Below are 26,434 nucleotides of genomic sequence, written 5' to 3'. Positions count from 1 at the left end.
TAATCTATGGATTTCACATGACTGGGAATACAGATGTGCTTCTTGTTGGTCACAGATACCTTAAAACAAAGGTAGGGTCGTGGATCAGAAAACCAGTCAGTATCTGGTGTGACCATTTGCCTCATGCAGCTCAACACATCTCCTTCGCATAGAGTTGATCAGGCTGTTGATTGTGGCCTGTGGAATGTTGTCCCACTCCTCTTCAATGGCTGTGCCAAGTTGCTGGATATTGGCGGGAACTGGAACACTCAGTCATACACGTCGATCCAGAGCATCCCAAACATGCTCATTGGGTGACATGTCTGGTGAGTATGCAGGCCATGGACGAACTGGGACATTTTCAGCTTCCAGGAATTGTGTACAGATCCTTGCGACATGGGGGCTGTGCATTATCATGCTGAAACATGAGGTGATCTCATCATGGTATTTCTGCGAATTCATATTGCCATCGATAAAATGCAATTGTGTTGTAGCGTATGTCTGCCTATCCCATAACCCCACCGCCACCATGGAGCACTCTGTTCACAACGTTGACGTCAGCAAACCTCTCGCATAAACAACTCCATACACGCTGTCTGCCATCTGCCCGGTACAGTTCAAACCAGGATTCATCCATGAAGACCGCACTTCAGAGTGCCAGTGGCCATCAGAGGTGAGCATTTACACACTGAAGTCGGTTACAACGCTGAACTACAGTCAGGTCAAGACCCTGGGGAGGACGACGAACACGCAGATGAGCTTCCCTGAGACGGTTTCTGAGAGTTTGTGCAGAGATTCTTCAGTTATGCAAACCCACAGTTTCATCAGCTGTCCGGGTGGCTGGTCTCAGACGATCCCACAGGTGAAGGAGCCAGATGTGGAGGTCCTGGGCTGGCGTGGTTACACGCGGTCTGCGGTTGTGAGGCTGATTGGATGTACTGTCAAATTCTCTAAAACGACGTTGGAGGCGGCTTATGGTAGAGAAATTAACATTCCATTTGCACGCTCCCTCAAAACTTGAGACATCTGTGGCATTGTGTTGTGTGACAAAACTGCACATTTTAGAGTGGCCTTTTATTGTCCCCCAGCACAAGGTGCATCTGTGTAATGATCATGCTGTTTCATCAGCTTCTTGATATGCCACACCTGTCAGGTGGATGGATTATCTTGGCAAAGGAGAAATACTCACTAACAGGGATATAAAACACATTAGTGAGATTCAGAGAAATAAGCTTTTTTTGTGCCGCTTCAGCTCATGAAACCAACAACTTTACATGTTGCATTTATGTTATAGATAAAGGACTGACCTTGATAAGCATGAACCTCTGCATGGGTTCATACCACTGTAGCAGGACTATCCCAGACTGCAGCGCTCCACACAGGTACTTATGGCCTGTATAGGGGTTCCTCACTGTGAGGGGAAGAGAGTAACCCAGAGAGAGGAGGTCGAGGTAAGTCAAAGTATAGGACTTGATATTTGCTCTGTCCAGGACCATGGGGGGGATGTGGAACTCACCAATGCAACACTTGTGACAGCCCTTTGTGTCAGAGATCTTCGTTGTCAAGGCAAACCTCCTGCAGAGAGAAAACAGTCAGGCTGGACCAACACACAGTCATACAGCCTGGGATCAACACACACAGTCACACAGCCTGGGGTCAACACACACAGTCATACAGCCTGGGATCAACACACACAGTCATACAGCCTGGGATCAACACACACAGTCATACAGCCTGGGATCAACACACACAGTCATACAGCCTGGGGTCAACACACACAGTCATACAGCCTGGGGTCAACACACAGTCATACAGCCTGGACCAACACACACAGTCATACAGCCTGGGACCAACACACACAGTCATACAGCCTGGGACCAACACACACAGTCATACAGCCTGGGATCAACACACAGTCACACAGCCTGGACCAACACACACAGTCACACAGCCTGGAGTCAACACACAGTCACACAGCCTGGGATCAACACACAGTCACACAACCTGGGATCAACACACAGTCACACAGCCTGGGATCAACACACAGTCACACAGCCTGGGGTCAACACACAGTCATACAGCCTGGGGTCAACACACAGTCATACAGCCTGGGCCAATACACAGTCATACAGCCTGGGGTCAACACACAGTCATACAGCCTGGGGTCAACACACACAGTCATACAGCCTGGGGTCAACACACACAGTCATACAGCCTGGGGTCAACACACAGTCATACAGCCTGGGCCAACACACAGTCATACAGCCCGGGGTCAACACACAGTCATACAGCCCGGGGTTAACAGTCATACAGCCTGGACCAACACACAGTCATACAGCCTGGGGTTAACAGTTATACAGCCTGGACCAACACACAGTCATACAGCCTGGGGTCAACAGTCATACAGCCTGGTCAACACACAGTCATACAGCGTAGTGTCAGGCTGGGTCAACACACAGTCATCCCCACAGTGAAGCATGGTGGGGGCAGCATCATGCTGTGGGGATGTTTTTTCATCGGCAGGGACTGGGAAACTGGTCAGAATTGAAGGAATGATGGATGGCTCTAAATACAGGAAAATTCTTGAGGGAAACCTGTTTCAGTCTTCCAGAGATTTGAGACTGGGACGGAGGTTCACCTTCCAGCAGGACAATGACCCTAAGCATACAGCTAAAGCAACACTCGAATGGTTTAAGGGGAAACTGTCGTGGCTGAATCAGAATTAGTTAAGTAACATAGATAAATAAGATGTTTTATTTACTTTCATAATATGCTTATGTGGGATACTTGTCAGTTAGAATGTCTCTTTTTGAACTATACTGTCGGCAGTTGCATTTTCCTTTCTCAGCTAGGGCTTAGTCACTTGGGGCCCAGATAGGGGAGAGGTCAGGCTTGTCTTCATATGTCAATGTATCTGTTAAACCATGTGATGCTATGAAGAATATCAGAAGGGGAGGAGGACAGAATGGAGGCTTGTCTTCTTATGGGAATGTGTCTGTAACTATTGTATGTCCCCTCTGAGGTTGCCCTTATCTTGACCTAGTATATGACCTAAGAGGCTCACTGTCTTTTCTGATCTTGTCCAGGAGGGGGTGTATTTGAGATGGGAGTATCTAGAATTGACAATTGATATATGCCATTGGATGAGGTAATATTTTGGTACCAAGCACGAGATTGGAACCTCGTCTTAGGAGACCAAACTGAACGATAATTTATAGCTAATGCTATCTAGCTATGGGATACTCCTCTTTCAAGTAAAAGGTTCTTTGTAATGTTCCTAAGATCTGTTGTTCGTCATGTGAGTTGAGAGGGGTGTGTCTTGGCTATAAATGATACTAAGAATTGTTTTGTAGGAACTCAGAGAATTCATTTATAGACACTGAATTGATCTGAGAGTCAAAAAGGGCTATGGTGAAGCTCATAAAGATGGACGTTATAATATAACTCTGACTTGTATGTGGGTGGCTCTCTCATCATTGAGTAATACAGGAAATTACCACGACAAAACATTTAAATGTCTTGGAATGGCCTAGTCAAAGCTCAGACCTCAATCCAACTGAGAATCTGTGGTATGACTTAAAGATTGCTGTACACCAGCAGGAACCCATCCAACTTGCAGGAGTTGGAGCAGTTTTGCCTTGAAGAACGGGCAAAAATCCCAGTGGCTAGATGTGCCAAGCTTAGAGAGACACCGCAAAAGACTTGCAGCTGTAATTACCCCCCCAAACCCCCCCAAAAAACTATTTTAATTCCAGGTTGTAAGGCAACACAATAGGAAAAACTCCAATGGAGGTGAGTACTTTCACAAGCCAGTGTATCTCCCCATTTCTCTCCGTTTCATGCCTACTGAACACGACACAGTCATATACAGTCATATACAGTCAACACAGCCTCTGTTGAGGACAATAGAATAGACCCCCGTGTTTCTCACTTGGGTGACATCTTGTCTGGGAAGCGGTGTGTGTCACCTTGGTAACATCTTGTCTTGGAAGCGGTGTGTGTGTGTGTCACCTTGGTAACATCTTGTCTGGGAAGCGGTGTGTGTGTGTGTGTCACCTTGGTAACATCTTGTCTGGGAAGCGGTGTGTGTGTGTCACCTTGGTAACATCTTGTCTGGGAAGCGGTGTGTGTGTGTGTGTCACCTTGGTAACATCTTGTCTGGGAAGCGGTGTGTGTGTGTGTGTCACCTTGGTAACATCTTGTCTGGGAAGCGGTGTGTGTGTGTGTGTCACCTTGGTAACATCTTGTCTGGGAAGCGGTGTGTGTGTGTGTCACCTTGGTAACATCTTGTCTGGGAAGCGGTGTGTGTGTGTTGTGTGTCACCTTGGTAACATCTTGTCTGGGAAGCGGTGTGTGTGTGTGTGTGTCACCTTGGTAACATCTTGTCTGGGAAGCGGTGTGTGTGTGTGTCACCTTGGTAACATCTTGTCTGGGAAGCGGTGTGTGTGTGTGTGTCACCTTGGTAACATCTTGTCTGGGAAGCGGTGTGTGTGTGTGTCACCTTGGTAACATCTTGTCTGGGAAGCGGTGTGTGTGTGTCACCTTGGTAACATCTTGTCTGGGAAGCGGTGTGTGTGTGTGTGTCACCTTGGTAACATCTTGTCTGGGAAGCGGTGTGTGTGTCACCTTGGTAACATCTTGTCTGGGAAGCGGTGTGTGTGTGTGTCACCTTGGTAACATCTTGTCTGGGAAGCGGTGTGTGTGTGTGTCACCTTGGTAACATCTTGTCTGGGAAGCGGTGTGTGTGTGTGTCACCTTGGTAACATCTTGTCTGGGAAGCGGTGTGTGTGTGTGTGTCACCTTGGTAACATCTTGTCTGGGAAGCGGTGTGTGTGTCACCTTGGTAACATCTTGTCTGGGAAGCGGTGTGTGTGTGTGTGTGTCACCTTGGTAACATCTTGTCTGGGAAGCGGTGTGTGTGTGTGTGTGTCACCTTGGTAACATCTTGTCTGGGAAGCGGTGTGTGTGTGTCACCTTGGTAACATCTTGTCTGGGAAGCGGTGTGTGTGTGTCACCTTGGTAACATCTTGTCTGGGAAGCGGTGTGTGTGTGTCACCTTGGTAACATCTTGTCTGGGAAGCGGTGTGTGTGTGTGTGTCACCTTGGTAACATCTTGTCTGGGAAGCGGTGTGTGTGTGTCACCTTGGTAACATCTTGTCTGGGAAGCGGTGTGTGTGTGTGTGTCACCTTGGTAACATCTTGTCTGGGAAGCGGTGTGTGTGTCACCTTGGTAACATCTTGTCTGGGAAGCGGTGTGTGTGTGTGTGTGTGTGTCACCTTGGTAACATCTTGTCTGGGAAGCGGTGTGTGTGTCACCTTGGTAACATCTTGTCTGGGAAGCGGTGTGTGTGTGTCACCTTGGTAACATCTTGTCTGGGAAGCGGTGTGTGTGGAACTGAGAGGCGAGGCCAGGCTTCTTCAGCTGCTCAAACAGACCAATCAGGTTGTGCGAGTGGAGCTGGAAGGTCTTCCCTGTGATCACATAAACAATCACATTATAGGAAAAACAGGGATGTGTTGCACCCTATTCCCTATATAGGGCACGACTGTTGACCATGGGGGGGGGGTGCACTATATAGGGAATAGAAAGTCATTTGGGACATAGACATGTTGTTGTTTCTGGGGGGGGGGTCACATCTCTTACAGTGGTCATGACATCTCCCCAAAACATTCATGTATAGTTGAACAGACGACAACACAGAGACAGATTGAAGGACTAGGGCAAACGAGATCAAAAGAGGAGACATGGCAGAAACACTTAGTATTATTATTAGTGTAGACGTATTCACCATCAACAGCAATTTAGTTTTAAGGAGCTATATGATATCATATTAACTTGTATGTGAACATACAGGCATGTGGCTGGAGTTAGCTTGATGTTGAAAAGGGGAGGGGTAAGGATGCAAAATCCTGGTTATTTTACCCAAATTCCCTCGGGTTTCGAGAAATCCCGTTTGGAGGATTCCTGGATTTCCTTCTTATTCCATACTGATTCCAGGAATATTCTAACTAGGATTTCTTGGAAAAAAACTGGAATTTTGGGACAGTAACCAAAATGTTACATCCCTGGTTAGGGGTGAACAAGGGGTGGGATAAAATACAGAGGTATGACGATGAGGGGTGCGACTGCGATGATGATGATGATTTGTGAATGTGATGATTACCTTCTGATGAAGCCGGTTAGTAGAATACCAAATCAAGCCAGACCAGAGGAAGAGGAGGAGGAAGAGGGACAGAGCCCAAGAGGAAGAGAAGAAGAAAAAGAAACCAGAGATTAGATATTCTCTGAGCCGGGGCATAGAGTCTACTCTTCAGTAGGATGGCACTATACATCACACTGAACTTTACCTAGGCTATATCCCAACTCTCTCTCCTGTCTCCTAAAGTGTACACTTGTTCACTTCCCTTCACCGATTTCAGATGAAATAACTGGTATAAGAAATATGTTAAAGCTCTGATGAAAGTCGTGAGGCCAATACGTAAAGCTTAATAAAGAGCAGTGTTACTATTCCCCCCCCCCCTGATTTTATTCAACTGTTACCATGCACCTGCAACAAAGATAGCTCAGATGTGCGAGTGCCTTTTGACGGAGAAATATGGTAGAAACTCCCATTAGCCCATGACTCCACCAACCCAACACTTTTAGATTTTTGGAGGGAGTAGCAAACAAGTGTACACTTCAGGAGAAAGGATAGTATTGGGGACTTACCCCAAGTATTAATTTCCAATAAGTAAGAAATGTTTACTTTCACTTTCTTACAACAGATAAATTCAGCAACCAAGTGGTTAAAACCCAGATATACAGTATTTAGATTTTTTTAACCTTTAATGTTTTTTGTTTTTTTTTACCCCTTTTGTCTCCCCAATTTCATGGTATCCAATTGGTAGTAGTTACAGTCTTGTCTCATCGCTGCAACTCCCGTACAGACTCGGGAGAGGTGAAGGTCGAGAGCCGTGCGTCCTCCGAAACACGACCCAACCACACTACTTCTTGACACAATGCCCATCCAACCCGGAAGCTAGCCGCACCAATGTGTCGGAGGAAACACCGTATACCTGGCGACCTGGTCAGCGTGCACTGCTCCCGGCCCGCCACAGGAGTCGCTAGTACGCGATGTGACAAGGATATCCCTGCCGGCCAAACCCTCCCCTAACCCGGACGACGCTAGGCCAAACCCTCCCTAACCCGGACGACGCTAGGCCAAACCCTCCCTAACCCGGACGACGCTAGGCCAAACCCTCCCTAACCCGGACGACGCTGGGCCAATTGTGCGCCGCCCCACGGACCTCCCGGTCGCGGCCGGCTGCGACAGAGCCTGGGCTCGAACCCAGAGTCTCTGGTGGCACAGCTAGCACTGCGATGCAGAGCCTTAGACCACTGAACCAGGGTCTGTAGTGATGCCTCTAGCGCTGCGATGCAGAGCCTTAGACCACTGAACCAGGGTCTGTAGTGATGCCTCTAGCGCTGCGATGCAGAGCCTTAGACCACTGAACCAGGGTCTGTAGTGATGCCTCTAGCACTGCGATGCAGAGCCTTAGACCACTGTGCCACCCGGGAGGTTTTTACCTTTATTTAACCAGGAAAAGCTCGTTGTGCTGATAAGCTACACATTGGGACATGCATCATAAAGCTACAATTAAGAGTTCTTCTTCTCTCACATAAAACGATCTACATTGCTACTGTATCCAGGAGTTTTACAACCACTGGTCTGGTCCATGATCTCTTTCTCTACGCCGTACAGCAGGCCATGAAGACAGACGTGTTATTCATGACTCACTGTGTGTCGTGTTGAGGTTGTCCTCCTAATGGATTTTAGACAGACCGGTATCTATTCCACCGGGGCCGTTCACATCATCTGGGTATCTTTTACATACAATTTCACGCCATAAAGACATTCAAGACTACAAAACTATCAATACACTTTATAGAAGTTGTCTCCAATAGCTTTTGAACAACATATTTCTGGCTGCTGTAGGATATATATATGATGTGATTACCAGAGCTTTCTGGCTCCTGTAGGATATATATGATGTGATTACCAGAGCTTTCTGTCTGCTGTAGGATATATATATATATGATGTGATTACCAGAGCTTTCTGGCTCCTGTAGGATATATATGATGTGATTACCAGAGCTTTCTGTCTGCTGTAGGATATATATATATATGATGTGATTACTAGAGCTTTCTGGCTGCTGTAGGATATATATATATATATATGATGTGATTACTAGAGCTTTCTGGCTGCTGTAGGATATATATATGATGTGATTACCAGAGCTTTCTGTCTGCTGTTGGATATATATATGATGTGATTACCAGAGCTTTCTGGCTGCTGTAGGATATATATGATGTGATTACCAGAGCTTTCTGTCTGCTGTTGGATATATATATGATGTGATTACCAGAGCTTTCTGGCTGCTGTAGGATATATATGATGTGATTACCAGAGCTTTCTGGCTGCTGTAGGATATATATATATATATGATGTGATTACCAGAGCTTTCTGGCTGCTGTAGGATATATATATATATATGATGTGATTACCAGAGCTTTCTGGCTGCTGTTGGATATATATATGATGTGATTACCAGAGCTTTCTGGCTGCTGTAGGATATATATATATATGATGTGATTACCAGAGCTTTCTGGCTGCTGTAGGATATATATGATGTGATTACCAGAGCTTTCTGGCTGCTGTAGGATATATATGATGTGATTACCAGAGCTTTCTGGCTGCTGTAGGATATATATGATGTGATTACCAGAGCTTTCTGGCTGCTGTAGGATATATATGATGTGATTACCAGAGCTTTCTGTCTGCTGTAGGATATATATGATGTGATTACCAGAGCTTTCTGGCTGCTGTAGGATATATATATGATGTGATTACCAGAGCTTTCTGTCTGCTGTAGGATATATATATATATATGATGTGATTACCAGAGCTTTCTGTCTGCTGTAGGATATATATATATATGATGTGATTACCAGAGCTTTCTGGCTCCTGTAGGATATATATGATGTGATTACCAGAGCTTTCTGTCTGCTGTAGGATATATATATATATATGATGTGATTACCAGAGCTTTCTGGCTCCTGTTGGATATATATATGATGTGATTACCAGAGCTTTCTGGCTGCTGTAGGATATATATATATATGATGTGATTACCAGAGCTTTCTGGCTGCTGTAGAATATATATGATGTGATTACCAGAGCTTTCTGGCTGCTGTTGGATATATATACACTGCTCAAAAAAATAAAGGGAACACTTAAACAACACAATGTAACTCCAAGTCAATCACACTTCTGTGAAATCAAACTGTCCACTTAGGAAGCAACACTGATTGACAATAAATTTCACATGCTGTTGTGCAAATGGAATAGACAAAAGGTGGAAATTATAGGCAATTAGCAAGACACCCCCAATAAAGGAATGGTTCTGCAGGTGGTGACCACAGACCACTTCTCAGTTCCTATGCTTCCTGGCTGATGTTTTGGTCACTTTTGAATGCTGGCGGTGCTTTCACTCTAGTGGTAGCATGAGACGGAGTCTACAACCCACACAAGTGGCTCAGGTAGTGCAGTTCATCCAGGATGGCACATCAATGCGAGCTGTGGCAAAAAGGTTTGCTGTGTCTGTCAGCGTAGTGTCCAGAGCATGGAGGCGCTACCAGGAGACAGGCCAGTACATCAGGAGATGTGGAGGAGGCCGTAGGAGGGCAACAACCCAGCAGCAGGACCGCTACCTCCTCCTTTGTGCAAGGAGGTGCACTGCCAGAGCCCTGCAAAATGACCTCCAGCAGGCCACAAATGTGCATGTGTCAGCATATGGTCTCACAAGGGGTCTGAGGATCTCATCTCGGTACCTAATGGCAGTCAGGCTACCTCTGGCGAACACATGGAGGCCTGTGCGGCCCCACAAAGAAATGCCACCCCACACCATGACTGACCCACCGCCAAACCTGTCATGCTGGAGGATGTTGCAGGCAGCAGAACGTTCTCCACGGCGTCTCCAGACTCTGTCACGTCTGTCACATGTGCTCATGTGCTCAGTGTGAACCTGCTTTCATCTGTGAAGAGCACAGGGCGCCAGTGGCGAATTTGCCAATCTTGGTGTTCTCTGGCAAATGCCAAACGTCCTGCACGGTGTTGGGCTGTAAGCACAACCCCCACCTGTGGACGTCGGGCCCTCATACCACCCTCATGGAGTCTGTTTCTGACCGTTTGAGCAGACACATGCACATTTGTGGCCTGCTGGAGGTCATTTTGCAGGGCTCTGGCAGTGCACCTCCTTGCACAAAGGCAGAGGTAGCGGTCCTGCTGCTGGGTTGTTGCCCTCCTACGGCCTCCTCCACGTCTCCTGATGTACTGGCCTGTCTCCTGGTAGCGCCTCCATGCTCTGGACACTACGCTGACAGACACAGCAAACCTTTTTGCCACAGCTCGCATTGATGTGCCATCCTGGATGAACTGCACTACCTGAGCCACTTGTGTGGGTTGTAGACTCCGTCTCATGCTACCACTAGAGTGAAAGCACCGCCAGCATTCAAAAGTGACCAAAACATCAGCCAGGAAGCATAGGAACTGAGAAGTGGTCTGTGGTCACCACCTGCAGAACCATTCCTTTATTGGGGGTGTCTTGCTAATTGCCTATAATTTCCACCTTTTGTCTATTCCATTTGCACAACAGCATGTGAAATTTATTGTCAATCAGTGTTGCTTCCTAAGTGGACAGTTTGATTTCACAGAAGTGTGATTGACTTGGAGTTACATTGTGTTGTTTAAGTGTTCCCTTTATTTTTTTGAGCAGTGTATGATGTGATTACCAGAGCTTTCTGGCTGCTGTTGGATATATATATGATGTGATTACCAGAGCTTTCTGGCTGCTGTAGGATATATATATGATGTGATTACCAGAGCTTTCTGGCTGCTGTAGGATATATATGATGTGATTACCAGAGCTTTCTGGCTGCTGTAGGATATATATGATGTGATTACCAGAGCTTTCTGTCTGCTGTAGGATATATATGATGTGATTACCAGAGCTTTCTGGCTGCTGTAGGATATATATATGATGTGATTACCAGAGCTTTCTGTCTGCTGTAGGATATATATATATATATATGATGTGATTACCAGAGCTTTCTGGCTGCTGTAGGATATATATATATATGATGTGATTACCAGAGCTTTCTGGCTCCTGTAGGATATATATGATGTGATTACAAGAGCTTTCTGTCTGCTGTAGGATATATATATATGATGTGATTACCAGAGCTTTCTGGCTCCTGTAGGATATATATGATGTGATTACCAGAGCTTTCTGTCTGCTGTAGGATATATATATATATATGATGTGATTACCAGAGCTTTCTGGCTGCTGTAGAATATATATGATGTGATTACCAGAGCTTTCTGGCTGCTGTAGGATATATATGATGTGATTACCAGAGCTTTCTGGCTGCTGTAGGATATATATGATGTGATTACCAGAGCTTTCTGGCTGCTGTAGGATATATATATGATGTGATTACCAGAGCTTTCTGGCTGCTGTAGGATATATATATATATATATATATATATATGATGTGATTACCAGAGCTTTCTGGCTGCTGTAGGATATATATATGATGTGATTACCAGAGCTTTCTGGCTGCTGTAGGATATATATAAATGATGTGATTACCAGAGCTTTCTGGCTGCTGTAGGATATATATATATATATATATATATGATGTGATTACCAGAGCTTTCTGGCTGCTGTAGGATATATATATATATATATATATATGATGTGATTACCAGAGCTTTCTGGCTGCTGTAGGATATATATGATGTGATTACCAGAGCTTTCTGGCTGCTGTAGGATATATATATATATATATATGATGTGATTACCAGAGCTTTCTGGCTGCTGTTGGATATATATATGATGTGATTACCAGAGCTTTCTGGCTGCTGTAGGATATATATATGATGTGATTACCAGAGCTTTCTGGCTGCTGTAGGATATATATATGATGTGATTACCAGAGCTTTCTGGCTGCTGTAGGATATATATGATGTGATTACCAGAGCTTTCTGGCTGCTGTAGGATATATATATATATGATGTGATTACCAGAGCTTTCTGGCTGCTGTAGGATATATATGATGTGATTACCAGAGCTTTCTGGCTGCTGTAGGATATATATATGATGTGATTACCAGAGCTTTCTGGCTGCTGTAGGATATATATGATGTGATTACCAGAGCTTTCTGGCTGCTGTAGGATATATATATGATGTGATTACCAGAGCTTTCTGGCTGCTGTAGGATATATATATATATATATGATGTGATTACCAGAGCTTTCTGGCTGCTGTAGGATATATATATGATGTGATTACCAGAGCTTTCTGGCTGCTGTAGGATATATATGATGTGATTACCAGAGCTTTCTGGCTGCTGTAGGATATATATATGATGTGATTACCAGAGCTTTCTGGCTGCTGTAGGATATATATGATGTGATTACCAGAGCTTTCTGGCTGCTGTAGGATATATATATATATGATGTGATTACCAGAGCTTTCTGGCTGCTGTAGGATATATATGATGTGATTACCAGAGCTTTCTGGCTGCTGTAGGATATATATGATGTGATTACCAGAGCTTTCTGGCTGCTGTAGGATATATATATGATGTGATTACCAGAGCTTTCTGGCTGCTGTAGGATATATATGATGTGATTACCAGAGCTTTCTGGCTGCTGTAGGATATATATATGATGTGATTACCAGAGCTTTCTGGCTGCTGTAGGATATATATATATATATATGATGTGATTACCAGAGCTTTCTGGCTGCTGTAGGATATATATATATATATATGATGTGATTACCAGAGCTTTCTGGCTGCTGTAGGATATATATGATGTGATTACCAGAGCTTTCTGGCTGCTGTAGGATATATATATGATGTGATTACCAGAGCTTTCTGGCTGCTGTAGGATATATATGATGTGATTACCAGAGCTTTCTGGCTGCTGTAGGATATATATATGATGTGATTACCAGAGCTTTCTGGCTGCTGTAGGATATATATATATATATATGATGTGATTACCAGAGCTTTCTGGCTGCTGTAGGATATATATATATGATGTGATTACCAGAGCTTTCTGGCTGCTGTAGGATATATATGATGTGATTACCAGAGCTTTCTGGCTGCTGTAGGATATATATATATATATATATATATATATATATATATATATATATATATATATATATATATATATATATATATATGATGTGATTACCAGAGCTTTCTGGCTGCTGTTGGATATATATATGATGTGATTACCAGAGCTTTCTGGCTGCTGTAGGATATATATATGATGTGATTACCATAGCTTTCTGGCTGCTGTAGGATATATATGATGTGATTACCAGAGCTTTCTGGCTGCTGTAGGATATATATATATGATGTGATTACCAGAGCTTTCTGGCTGCTGTAGGATATATATGATGTGATTACCAGAGCTTTCTGGCTGCTGTAGGATATATATGATGTGATTACTAGAGCTTTCTGGCTGCTGTAGGATATATATATGATGTGATTACTAGAGCTTTCTGGCTGCTGTAGGATATATATATATATGATGTGATTACTAGAGCTTTCTGGCTGCTGTAGGATATATATATATATGATGTGATTACCAGAGCTTTCTGGCTGCTGTAGGATATATATATATATGATGTGATTACTAGAGCTTTCTGGCTGCTGTTGGATATATATATGATGTGATTACCAGAGCTTTCTGGCTGCTGTAGGATATATATGATGTGATTACCAGAGCTTTCTGGCTGCTGTAGGATATATATGATGTGATTACTAGAGCTTTCTGGCTGCTGTAGGATATATATATGATGTGATTACCAGAGCTTTCTGGCTGCTGTAGGATATATATATGATGTGATTACTAGAGCTTTCTGGCTGCTGTAGGATATATATATGATGTGATTACCAGAGCTTTCTGGCTGCTGTAGGATATATACATGATGTGATACCTGTATCTGTCTTACTGACAGGGCCTAAAATTAACATCTGCCAAAAGGTAGATTTTGACATTGGCGTGTAAGATGTCCATTTCACCAGCCACATTGGCAGGTGGCTCCACAGTGAGAACATTGCACTCGCATTTGTGAATAAAAATAGTCAAGTATGATCACATTTAATAGTTAAATAAATGCTGCAGTCACTGTTTTCAAAGTATTTCTACCATTTTGTTTCATAGCTGGTAAATTAAAATCGCACAAAGTCAAATAACTACGAATCCTATATAGCCTATTTCACCTCCCGCTGCAACATCTTGGCAATTTTACTTTGTTTTGTTCACAAGCTAGGTTGTTTTTCAAATGTTTGAGTTTTCAACTGCTAGGGAAGAAGAGAAGACCACACACGGCTACTAGTCAGACTCACTGTCACAGGCAGTGACTCAAGTCACGTTACCATAGTAACCTTCCACCCTTAAAGGGGCACGTGAACATTTCTCTCTCATCTGTGATATTTAGGTTAATAGACTCAGGGAGCAAAATTATTAAATAAATAAATAATATACCACATTACTTCTTAATATTAATACATGTATTGTTTTAGACAAACATTACAAAGCACGCTCATCAGTTTTTGTCTGGTAAAAAAATATGAGTGGCTGGTAGATTTTTAAAATCTACCTGCCACAGTGGCTGGTGGACTAAAAAGTTAAATGTTATGCCCTGCTTACTGACTCACCTGACAGAGACATCAGGTTGTTGTTGATGATGTAGAGCCAGGTACACTTCCTGGGGAACAGCTAGAGGGGGAACATGAGACAATGAAGACATTGAATAACTCATTACTTTACGGATACAGAGGACAACAGATCTCATAATATTAGTGCTTGAAAGCAGTGATCCTAAGTCCTCCTCCTGGAGAGCCCCAGTACTGCAGGTAAAAATCACTGAGTCACGACTTGGTTATCCCCAGGGAACCCCAGTACTGCAGGTCAAAATCACTGAGTCATGGCTTGGTTATCCCCAGGGAACCCCAGTACTGCAGGTCAAAATCACTGAGTCATGGCTTGGTTATCCCCAGAGAGCCCCAGTACTGCAGGTCAAAATCACTGAGTCACGGCTTGGTTATCCCAGAGAGCCCCAGTACTGCAGGTCAAAATCACTGAGTCACGACTTGGTTATCCCCAGGGAACCCCAGTACTGCAGGTCAAAATCACTGAGTCATGGCTTGGTTATCCCCAGAGAGCCCCAGTACTGCAGGTCAAAATCACTGAGTCACGACTTGGTTATCCCAGAGAGCCCCAGTACTGCAGGTCAAAATCACTGAGTCATGGCTTGGTTATCCCAGACAGCCCCAGTACTGCAGGTCAAAAATCACTGAGTCATGGCTTGGTTATCCCAGAGAGCCCCAGTACTGCAGGTCAAAATCACTGAGTCATGGCTTGGTTATCCCAGAGAGCCCCAGCACTGCAGGTCAAAATCACTGAGTCATGGCTTGGTTATCCCAGAGAGCCCCAGTACTGCAGGTCAAAATCACTGAGTCATGGCTTGGTTATCCCAGAGAGCCCCAGTACTGCAGGTCAAAATCACTGAGTCATGGCTTGGTTATCCCAGAGAGCCCCAGCACTGCAGGTCAAAATCACTGAGTCACGACTTGGTTATCCCCAGGGAACCCCAGTACTGCAGGTCAAAATCACTGAGTCATGGCTTGGTTATCCCAGACAGCCCCAGTACTGCAGGTCAAAATCACTGAGTCATGGCTTGGTTATCCCAGAGAGCCCCAGTACTGCAGGTCAAAATCACTGAGTCATGGCTTGGTTATCCCCAGAGAGCCCCAGTACTGCAGGTCAAAATCACTGAGTCATGGCTTGGTTATCCCAGACAGCCCCAGTACTGCAGGTCAAAATCACTGAGTCATGGCTTGGTTATCCCAGAGAGCCCCAGTACTGCAGGTCAAAATCACTGAGTCATGGCTTGGTTATCCCAGACAGCCCCAGTACTGCAGGTCAAAAATCACTGAGTCATGGCTTGGTTATCCCCAGAGAGCCCCAGTACTGCAGGTCAAAATCACTGAGTCATGGCTTGGTTATCCCCAGAGAGCCCCAGTACTGCAGGTCAAAATCACTGAGTCATGGCTTGGTTATCCCCAGAGAGCCCCAGTACTGCAGGTCAAAATCACTGAGTCATGGCTTGGTTATCCCCAGAGAGCCCCAGTACTGCAGGTCAAAATCACTGAGTCATGGCTTGGTTATCCCCAGAGAGCCCCAGTACTGCAGGTCAAAATCACTGAGTCATGACTTGGTTATCCCCAGAGAGCCCCAGTACTGCAGGTCAAAATCACTGAGTCATGGCTTGGTTATCCCAGACAGCCCCAGTACTGCAGGTCAAAAATCACTGAGTCATGGCTTGGTTATCCCCAGAGAGCCCCAGTACTGCAGGTCAAAATCACTGAGTCATGGCTTGGTTATCCCAGACAGCCCCAGTACTGCAGGTCAAAAATCACTGAGTCATGGCTTGGTTATCCCAGAGAGCCCCAGTACTGCAGGTCAAAATCACTGAGTCATGGCTTGGTTATCCCCAGAGAGCCCCAGTACTGCAGGTCAAAATCACTGAGTCATGGCTTGGTTATCCCAAGGGAGCCCCATGTGTTCCTACCTGTTCCATGGTGGCTTCATGCAGCTCATTCAGGTTAAGGGTATAGATCCCATCCTCTGTCCCAAATATAAGGTACTGGTCTAAAATAAAACAGTAGAAATATATTGAATAGTGTGTGACACACTCACTCAATGAAACGTTGTGTGTGTGTGTGTGTGTGTGTGTGTGTGTGTGTGTGTGTGTGTGTAACCTTTGGTATCAGGGTGTATCCATGACGTGGCACAGTTGATTTTCAGTGGGCAGCCATCAAACACCTTGGAGAAACAGGCCCCCATCTAGAGTAGTGACATAGAGGACCAAATCAGAACGTAAACAAACCCAAATGTCTCCTTGTCCAAAGACTGCTCCCAGGGTAAGGAAACAACATGTGTGAACTATCCATTTAGTTGGTCTTTAGATGGATCATGTTTAAAATGTCAGCCAGGGTATTTTAAAAGGGAATTTGAGAGATGGATAACCACAATACACACATGACCACAAAAACTAGAGTCCACTGTTATTACGACAGCCCACAGACAGTTACGACAGCTCACAGACAGTGACGACAGCCCACAGACAGTAACGACAGCCCACAGACAGTAACGACAGCCCACAGACAGTAACGACAGCCCACAGACAGTAACGACAGCCCACAGACAGTAACGACAGCCCACAGACAGTAACGACAGCCCACAGACAGTTACGACAGCCCACAGACAGTTACGACAGCCCACAGACAGTTACGACAGCCCACAGACAGTTACGACAGCCCACAGACAGTTACGACAGCCCACAGACAGTTACGACAGCCCACAGACAGTTACGACAGCCCACAGACAGTTACGACAGCCCACAGACAGTTACGACAGCCCACAGACAGTTACGACAGCCCACAGACAGTTACGACAGCCCACAGACAGTTACGACAGCCCACAGTTACGACAGCCCACAGACAGTAACGACAGCTCACAGACAGTTACGACAGCTCACAGACAGTTATGACAGCTCACAGACAGTGACCACAGCCCACAGACAGTTATGACAGATCACTATTAAGTATGAAGGGAATAGGGTCTAAAGTATGAAGGGAATAGGGCCTCAGACTCGTGGAGACGGGTCTCTCACCAGGACTTTAGGAGTGGGCGGCAGGCCGTTGATGGCTGGTTTCTGAGGAGAAACAAATAGCCACACATCAGACTGGATGAGGAGAGGAGGACATACTTACAAAAAATAAAAACATATTAACCTTTATTTAACTTACGCAAGTCAGGTAAGAACAAATTGTTATTTACAATGACGGCCGACCCCGTACAAAACCGGACGACGCTGGGCCAATTGTGCGCTGTCCTATGGGACTCCCAATCACGGCCGGATGTGATACAGCCTGGATTCGAACCAGGGACTGTAGTGACGGCTCTTGCACTGAGATGCAATGCGTTAGACCACTGCGCCACTCATGAGCCCATACTATGTTGATGTGAGAAGGCTTGCCAAGCCTAGTGCTGGTCCACTTTGCGTTTCCATATGATTTGACTGTTTACTTCAAGCACACCTTTCATTTTCTGCGTCTCAAATTACACACCGTTCCTATACGGTTATCCCCTTTATAGTGAATAGGTTAGCATTTGTGATGCAGACTCAGTGTCATTATGTTATCATAGTCTTCTTAGTCAACGTTTTCAACAAGATCCACCATCATATTTTACAGTAGGTATGTGTTTTTTTCCCTTCTGCTTATGCGTTCTCATTTCGACGCCAAAGAGCTTAATTTTCCATGTCATCCAACAAGATGTAAACGACAGGAGTTGACTAAAAAGGCATTGACACTTGGATTGGAACTGGTGCTTTGGTCAAAAGACATAAAAATAGACCTCTTTGACCACGCCCACCAGGGGTAGATTCGGTGTCGAAATGAGAATGCATAAGCAGAAAATAATCTGATTCCTACTGTAAAATATGGTGGTGGATCTTTGATGTTATGGGGCTATTTTCCGACCACTGGTCCTGGGGCCCTTGTTAAGGTCAACGGTATCATGAACTTTACCCAGTTCCAGGACATTCTAACCAAAAAACACTTCCAGCAAGACAATAACCCCAAACACACATCAAAATCAACAAAGAAATGGTTAATTTACCACTAAATCTGGATTTTCTAATGACCATCTCAGTCTCCAGACTTGAACCCCATTGGAAACATGTGGTTTAATTGTAGAGGGTAGTCCATAAACGCAGACGAAGGATATCAAAGATCTGGAAAGATTCTGTATAGAGGAAGGGTGTAAGATCCCTCCTAATGTGTTTTCCAACTCATAAAACAGAAAAAGTCTCACCCCTGTTATCCTTGCAAGGTGAGGTATTAAAAACAGTTGAGAAAAGTATTACTTGTTAAACTAAATATATTTATTTGAGCAATTGTATTATATTGAACAAAAAAAAATACACCCAACAATTTCACATAAGGAAATCAGTCAATTGAAATAAATTAATTAGGCCCTGATCTATGGATTTCACATGACTGGGCTGGGGTGCAGTCAAGGGTAGAACTGGGAGGGACCACCCACTGGGGAGCCAGGCCCAGCCAATCAGAATGAGTTTTTCCCCACAAAAAGGGTTATATTACAGACAAAGAGTGGACATTCCTACTGTCAGCATTTCAATTCCACGCTCCGTCAAAACTTGAGACATCTGTGGCATTGTGACAAAACTGGACATTTTAAAAGTGGCCTTTTATTCAGAGACTTGTCCTGAAGGCACTCCTGCGTTGTCTTGGCTGTGTGCTTAGGGTCGTTGTCCTGTCGGAAGGTGAACCTTCTCCCCAGTCTGAGGTCCTGAGCACTCTGGAGCAGGTTTTCATCAAGGATCTCTCTGTACTCTGCTCCTTTTATCTTTCCCTCGATCCTGACTAGTCTCCCAGTCCCTGACGCTGAAAAACATCCCCACAGCATGATGCTGCCACCACCATGCTTCACCGTAGGAATGGTGCCAGGCTTCCTCCAGACGTGACCCTTGGCATTCAGGCCAAAGAGTTACATTTTGGTATCATCAGACCAGAGGATCTTGTTTCTCATGGTCTGAGAGTCCTTTAGGTACCTTTTGGCAAAACTCCAAGCAGGCTGTCATGTGCTTTTTACTGAGGAGTGGCTTCCCTCTGGCCACTCTACCTTAAATACCTGATAGGTGGAGTGCTGCAGAGATGGTTGTCCTTCTGGAAGGTTCTCCCATCGCCACAGAGGAACTCTAGAGCTCTGTCAGAATGACTTGGTCACCTCCCTGACCAAGGCCCTTCTCCCCCAATTGCTCAGTTTGGCCGGACGGCCAGCTCTAGGAAGAGTCTTGGTAGTTCCAAACTTGAATGATGGAGGCCACTGTGTTCTTGGGGACCTTCAATGCTGCAGAAATGTTTTGGTACCCTTCCCCAGATATGTGTCTTGACAAAATCCTGTCTCTGAGCTCTACGGACAATTCCTTCGACCTCATGGCTTGGTTTTTGCTCTGACATGCACTGTCAACTGTGAGACCTTATATAGACAGGTGTGTGCCTTTCCAAATCATGTCCAATCAATTGAAATTACCACAGGTGGACTCCAATCAAGTTGTAGAAATTTCTCAAGGATGATCAATGGAAACAGGATGCACCTGAGCTCAATTTTGAGTATTATAGCAAAGGGTCTGAATACTTATTTACGTAAGGTATCTGTTTTTATTTTTTAATACATTTACAAACAATTTCTATAAAGACGTTTTTTGCTGTGTCCTTATGGGATGTGTGTAGATTAATGAGGAACATTTTTTAAATCTAATCCATTATAGAATAAGGCAACAACATTTCAAAGTAACGTAACAAAATGTGGAAAAAGTCAAGGCGTCTGAATACTTTTTGAAAGACGTTCAACACGTAGATAGATGTACTCACAAGGTAGTCTTTCTTCTCCGTCCTCTGTGGTCGGCTGGGACGAGTACTGGGATTGTCTCCGTTCACACCGTCATCAGGATCTGGTGAAAGATACAAGTTACATTTTAGTCCTTCGGCAGACGCCCTTATCCAGAGTCACAATCAGTGCGTTGAACTAAAGTAGGTAAAACAACCACATATCATCATCAAATCGCAAGCGGTTATATTCTAGCATAGAACTCTCTGAGGGTTAAATTTAAGCAGTTAGGCCCGAGGCGGTATGGTATATGACCAATATACCACGGTCAAGTGCTGTTCTTAGGGATACAGCCCTTAGCCAAGGTATATTGGCCATATACCACAATCCACAAAGTGCCTTATTGCTATTAGAAACTGGTTACCAATGTAATTAGAGCAGTAAAAATAAATGATTTGTCATACCCATTGGTATACGGTCGGATATAGCGCAGCTGTCAGACAATCAACATTCGTGGCTTGAACCACCCAGTTAATAATCTAGCATAGAACTCTGAGGGTTATAGTCCCGGGTCGATATTCAAGGAATTCCCCTCGACCACGCCAGTGGTGGTAAAAGTACCCAACTGTCACACTTGAGTAAAAGTAAAGATACTTGAGTCATTTCCTGTAAAAGTCACCCATTAAAATACTACTTGAGTAAAAGTAAAGATACTTGAGTAATTTCCTGTAAAAGTGAAAGTCACCCGTTAAAATACTACTTGAGAAAAAGTCAAAAAGTATTTGGTTTTAAAAATACATAAGTATCAAAAGTAAAAGTATAAATAATTTCAAATTCCTTATATTAAGCAAACCAGACGGAAACATTTCCTTGTTTTTTATTTATTTATGGATAGCCGGGGGCACACTACAACACGCCAGTGAGTCCTCCAGATCAGAGGCTAGTAGGGATGACCAGGGATGTTCTCTGTTTAGTGAGTCCTCCAGATCAGAGGCAGCAGGGATGACCAGGGACGTTCTCTGTTTAGTGAGTCTACCAGATCAGGCAGTAGGGATGACCAGGGATGTTCTCTGTTTAGTGAGTCTACCAGATCAGAGGCAGCAGGGATGACCAGGGACGTTCTCTGTTTAGTGAGTCTACCAGATCAGAGGCAGTAGGGATGACCAGGGATGTTCTCTGTTTAGTGAGTCCTCCAGATCAGAGGCAGTAGGGATGACCAGGGATGTTCTCTGTTTAGTGAGTCCGCCAGATCAGAGGCAGTAGGGATGACCAGGGATGTTCTCTGTTTAGTGAGTCTACCAGATCAGAGGCAGTAGGGTTGACCAGGGATGTTCTCTGTTTAGTGAGTCTACCAGATCAGAGGCAGTAGGGATGACCAGGGACGTTCTCTGTTTAGTGAGTCTACCAGATCAGGTAGTAGGGATGACCAGGGACGTTCTCTGTTTAGTGAGTCCACCAGATCAGAGGCAGTAGGGATGACCAGGGATGTTCTCTTTATAACTGTGTGAATTGGACCATTTTCCTGCCCTGCTAAGTTAGTATTCAAAATGTAACGAGTACTTTTTGGGTGTCAGGTGAAAATGTATGGAGTAAAAAGTACATTGTTTTCTTTAGGAATGTAGAGGTGCCAAAAAATAAATAGTAAGATAAAGTACAGATACCCCCAAAAAACAAATCAAGTAGTACTTTCAAGTATTTTTACACCACGCCCACAAATTGGGGTAAACAAACATTACATTTTTCTAAGTAGTGAGAACGCTCGATAGAAGAAAATTGTGTTTGAAAAAGGTAACGTTTTTGATGTGAGCCAATGGGGTAACCTAGGTAACCACAGGTTGCTTTCCTCACAGACAGGCAGGGCTGGGACCTTCTATCTATCTAATACCGACTAGGACTATATTATAGCATAAAACTCTGAGGGTCAAATCTCTAGCGTACGGGATTCTATCTGAGGGTCATATCTCTAGCGTACGGGATTCTGAGGGTCATATCTCTAGCGTACAGGATTCTGAGGGTCATATCTCTAACGTACAGGATTCTGAGGGTCATATCTCTAGTGTACGGGATTCTGAGAGTCATATCTCTAACGTACGGTATTCTGAGGGTCATATCTCTAACGTACAGGATTCTGAGGGTCATATCTCTAGCGTACGGGATTCTGAGGGTCATATCTCTAACGTACGGGATTCTGAGGGTCATATCTCTAGCGTACGGGATTCTGAGGGTCATATCTCTAGCGTACGGGATTCTGAGGGTCATATCTCTAGCGTACGGGATTCTGAGGGTCATATCTCTAGCGTACGGGATTCTGAGGGTCATATCTCTAGCGTACGGAATTCTGAGGGTCATATCTCTAACGTAAGGGATTCTGAGGGTCATATCTCTAACGTACGGGATTCTGAGGGTCATATCTCTAACGTTAGGGATTCTGAGGGTCATATCTCTAACGTACAGGATTCTGAGGGTCATATCTCTAGCGTACAGGATTCTGAGGGTCATATCTCTAGCGTACGGGATTCTGAGGGTCATATCTCTAACGTACGGCATTCTGAGGGTCATATCTCTAACGTACAGGATTCTGAGGGTCATATCTCTAACGTACGGCATTCTGAGGGTCATATCTCTAACGTACAGGATTCTGAGGGTCATATCTCTAACGTACAGGATTCTATCTGAGGGTCATATCTCTAGCGTACAGGATTCTATCTGAGGGTCATATCTCTAGCGTACGGGATTCTGAGGGTCATATCTCTAACGTACAAGATTCTGAGGGTCATGTCTCTAACGTACAGGATTCTGAGGGTCATATCTCTAGCGTACAGGATTCTGAGGGTCATATCTCTAGCGTACGGGATTCTGAGGGTCATATCTCTAGCGTACAGGATTCTGAGGGTCATATCTCTAGCGTACGGGATTCTGAGGGTCATATCTCTAACGTACGGGATTCTGAGGGTCATATCTCTAACGTACAGGATTCTGAGGGTCATATCTCTAGCGTACGGGATTCTGAGGGTCATATCTCTAACGTACGGGATTCTGAGGGTCATATCTCTAGCGTACGGGATTCTGAGGGTCATATCTCTAACGTACGGGATTCTGAGGGTCATATCTCTAGCGTACGGGATTCTGAGGGTCATATCTCTAACGTACGGGATTCTGAGGGTCATATCTCTAGCGTACGGGATTCTGAGGGTCATATCTCTAGCGTACGGGATTCTGAGGGTCATATCTCTAGCGTACAGGATTCTGAGGGTCATATCTCTAACGTACAGTATTCTGAGGGTCATATCTCTAACGTACGGGATTCTGAGGGTCATATCTCTAACGTACAGGATTCTATCTGAGGGTCATATCTCTAACGTACAGGATTCTATCTGAGGGTCATATCTCTAGCGTACGGGATTCTATCTGAGGGTCATATCTCTAACGTACAGTATTCTGAGGGTCATATCTCTAACGTACGGGATTCTGAGGGTCATATCTCTAACGTACAGGATTCTATCTGAGGGTCATATCTCTAGCGTACGGGATTCTATCTGAGGGTCATATCTCTAACGTACAGTATTCTGAGGGTCATATCTCTAAAGTACGGGATTCCGAGGGTCATATCTCTAACGTACCGGATTCTATCTGAGGGTCATATCTCTAACGTACGGGATTCTATCTGAGGGTCATATCTCTAGCGTACAGGATTCTATCTGAGGGTCATATCTCTAGCGTACGGGATTCTATCTGAGGGTCATATCTCTAGCGTACGGGATTCTATCTGAGGGTCATATCTCTAGCGTACGGGATTCTATCTGAGGGTCCTATCTCTAACGTACGGGATTCTATCTGAGGGTCATATCACTAGCGTACGAGATTCTATCTGAGGGTCATATCACTAGCGTACGAGATTCTATCTGAGGGTCATATCTCTAGCGTACGAGATTCTATCTGAGGGTCATATCACTAGCGTACAGGATTCTATCTGAGGGTCATATCTCTAGCGTACGGGATTCTATCTGAGGGTCATATCTCTAGCGTACGGGATTCTATCTGAGGGTCATATCACTAGCGTACCGGATTCTATCTGAGGGTCATATCACTAGCGTACCGGATTCTATCTGAGGGTCATATCTCTAGCGTACAGGATTCTATCTGAGGGTTCTATCTCTAGCGTACAGGATTCTATCTGAGGGTCATATCACTAGCGTACCGGATTCTATCTGAGGGTCATATCTCTAACGTACAGGATTCTATCTGAGGGTCATATCTCTAGCGTACGGGATTCTATCTGAGGGTCATATCTCTAGCGTACGGGATTCTATCTGAGGGTCATATCTCTAGCGTACGGGATTCTATCTGAGGGTCATATCTCTAGCGTACAGGATTCTATCTGAGGGTCATCTCTCTAGCGTACAGGATTCTATCTGAGGGTTCTATCTCTAGCGTACAGGATTCTATCTGAGGGTTCTATCTCTAGCGTACAGGATTCTATCTGAGGGTCATATCTCTAGCGTACGGGATTCTATCTGAGGGTCATATCTCTAGCGTACGGGATTCTATCTGAGGGTCATATCTCTAGCGTACGGGATTCTATCTGAGGGTCATATCACTAGCGTACAGGATTCTATCTGAGGGTATTGAACCACTACATGTGAATACTACAATATATCTACACCACAAGCACAGTTCGATACCCCTTCTTTCCTTTCAATACGTTTGAATTACTGACAAATACATCGTTTGAATAACTGATATCTTGGAATAGAAGACAACAAGTGACCCAGACATACTGTAAGAGGACATGGTGAGGTGTGACCCAGACATACTGTAAGAGGACATGGTGAGGTGTGACCCAGACATACTGTAAGAGGACATGGTGAGGTGTGACCCAGACATACTGTAAGAGGACATGGTGAGGTGTGACCCAGACATACTGTAAGAGGACATGGGGAGGTGTGACCCAGACATACTGTAAGAGGACATGGTGAGGTGTGACCCAGACATACTGTAAGAGGATATGGTGAGGTGTGACCCAGACATACTGTAAGAGGATATGGTGAGGTGTGACCCAGACATACTGTAAGAGGACATGGTGAGGTGTGACCCAGACATACTGTAAGCGGACATGGTGAGGTGTGACCCAGACATACTGTAAGAGGACATGGTGAGGTGTGACCCAGACATACTGTAAGCGGACATGGTGAGGTGTGACCCAGACATACTGTAAGAGGACATGGTGAGGTGTGACCCAGACATACTGTAAGAGGACATGGTGAGGTGTGACCCAGACATACTGTAAGAGGACATGGTGAGGTGTGACCCAGACATACTGTAAGAGGACATGGTGAGGTGTGACCCAGACATACTGTAAGAGGATATGGTGAGAGTGACCCAGACATACTGTAAGAGGACATGGTGAGGTGTGACCCAGACATACTGTAAGAGGACATGGTGAGGTGTGACCCAGACATACTGTAAGAGGACATGGTGAGGTGTGACACAGACATACTGTAAGAGGACATGGGGAGGTGTGACCCAGACATACTGTAAGAGGACATGGGGAGGTGTGACCCAGACATACTGTAAGAGGACATGGTGAGGTGTGACCCAGACATACTGTAAGAGGACATGGTGAGGTGTGACCCAGACATACTGTAAGAGGACATGGTGAGGTGTGACCCAGACATACTGTAAGAGGACATGGGGAGGTGTGACCCAGACATACTGTAAGAGGACATGGTGAGGTGTGACCCAGACATACTGTAAGAGGACATGGTGAGGTGTGACCCAGACATACTGTAAGAGGACATGGTGAGGTGTGACCCAGACATACTGTAAGAGGACATGGGGAGGTGTGACCCAGACATACTGTAAGAGGATATGGGGAGGTGTGACCCAGACATACTGTAAGAGGACATGG

General features: G+C 44.8%; 1 protein-coding gene across 1 annotated transcript in view; it reads right to left on the bottom strand.

Moving 5' to 3' along the window:
• Positions 1-26,434, bottom strand: part of LOC120023222 (mitogen-activated protein kinase kinase kinase kinase 5-like) — a 142,963-nt gene that overhangs the window by 22,190 nt on the left and 94,339 nt on the right. Inside the window, exons 21-29 of the mRNA XM_038967263.1 lie at positions 20,571-20,650; positions 17,783-17,824; positions 16,869-16,953; positions 16,679-16,758; positions 14,763-14,823; positions 6,144-6,146; positions 5,337-5,451; positions 1,496-1,554; positions 1,287-1,390 (exon numbers count right to left, since the gene is read on the bottom strand). Coding sequence (XP_038823191.1) covers positions 1,287-1,390; positions 1,496-1,554; positions 5,337-5,451; positions 6,144-6,146; positions 14,763-14,823; positions 16,679-16,758; positions 16,869-16,953; positions 17,783-17,824; positions 20,571-20,650 — 629 coding nt within the window. The remainder of the gene's footprint in view (positions 1-1,286; positions 1,391-1,495; positions 1,555-5,336; positions 5,452-6,143; positions 6,147-14,762; positions 14,824-16,678; positions 16,759-16,868; positions 16,954-17,782; positions 17,825-20,570; positions 20,651-26,434) is intronic.

This window comes from Salvelinus namaycush, chromosome 28 (genome assembly GCF_016432855.1).
Source record: "Salvelinus namaycush isolate Seneca chromosome 28, SaNama_1.0, whole genome shotgun sequence".
In the NCBI taxonomy this organism is placed as follows: domain Eukaryota; kingdom Metazoa; phylum Chordata; class Actinopteri; order Salmoniformes; family Salmonidae; genus Salvelinus; species Salvelinus namaycush.
The sequence above is the reverse complement of the archived record's forward strand: the minus strand, read 5'-3'. Positions and strand labels throughout refer to the sequence as shown.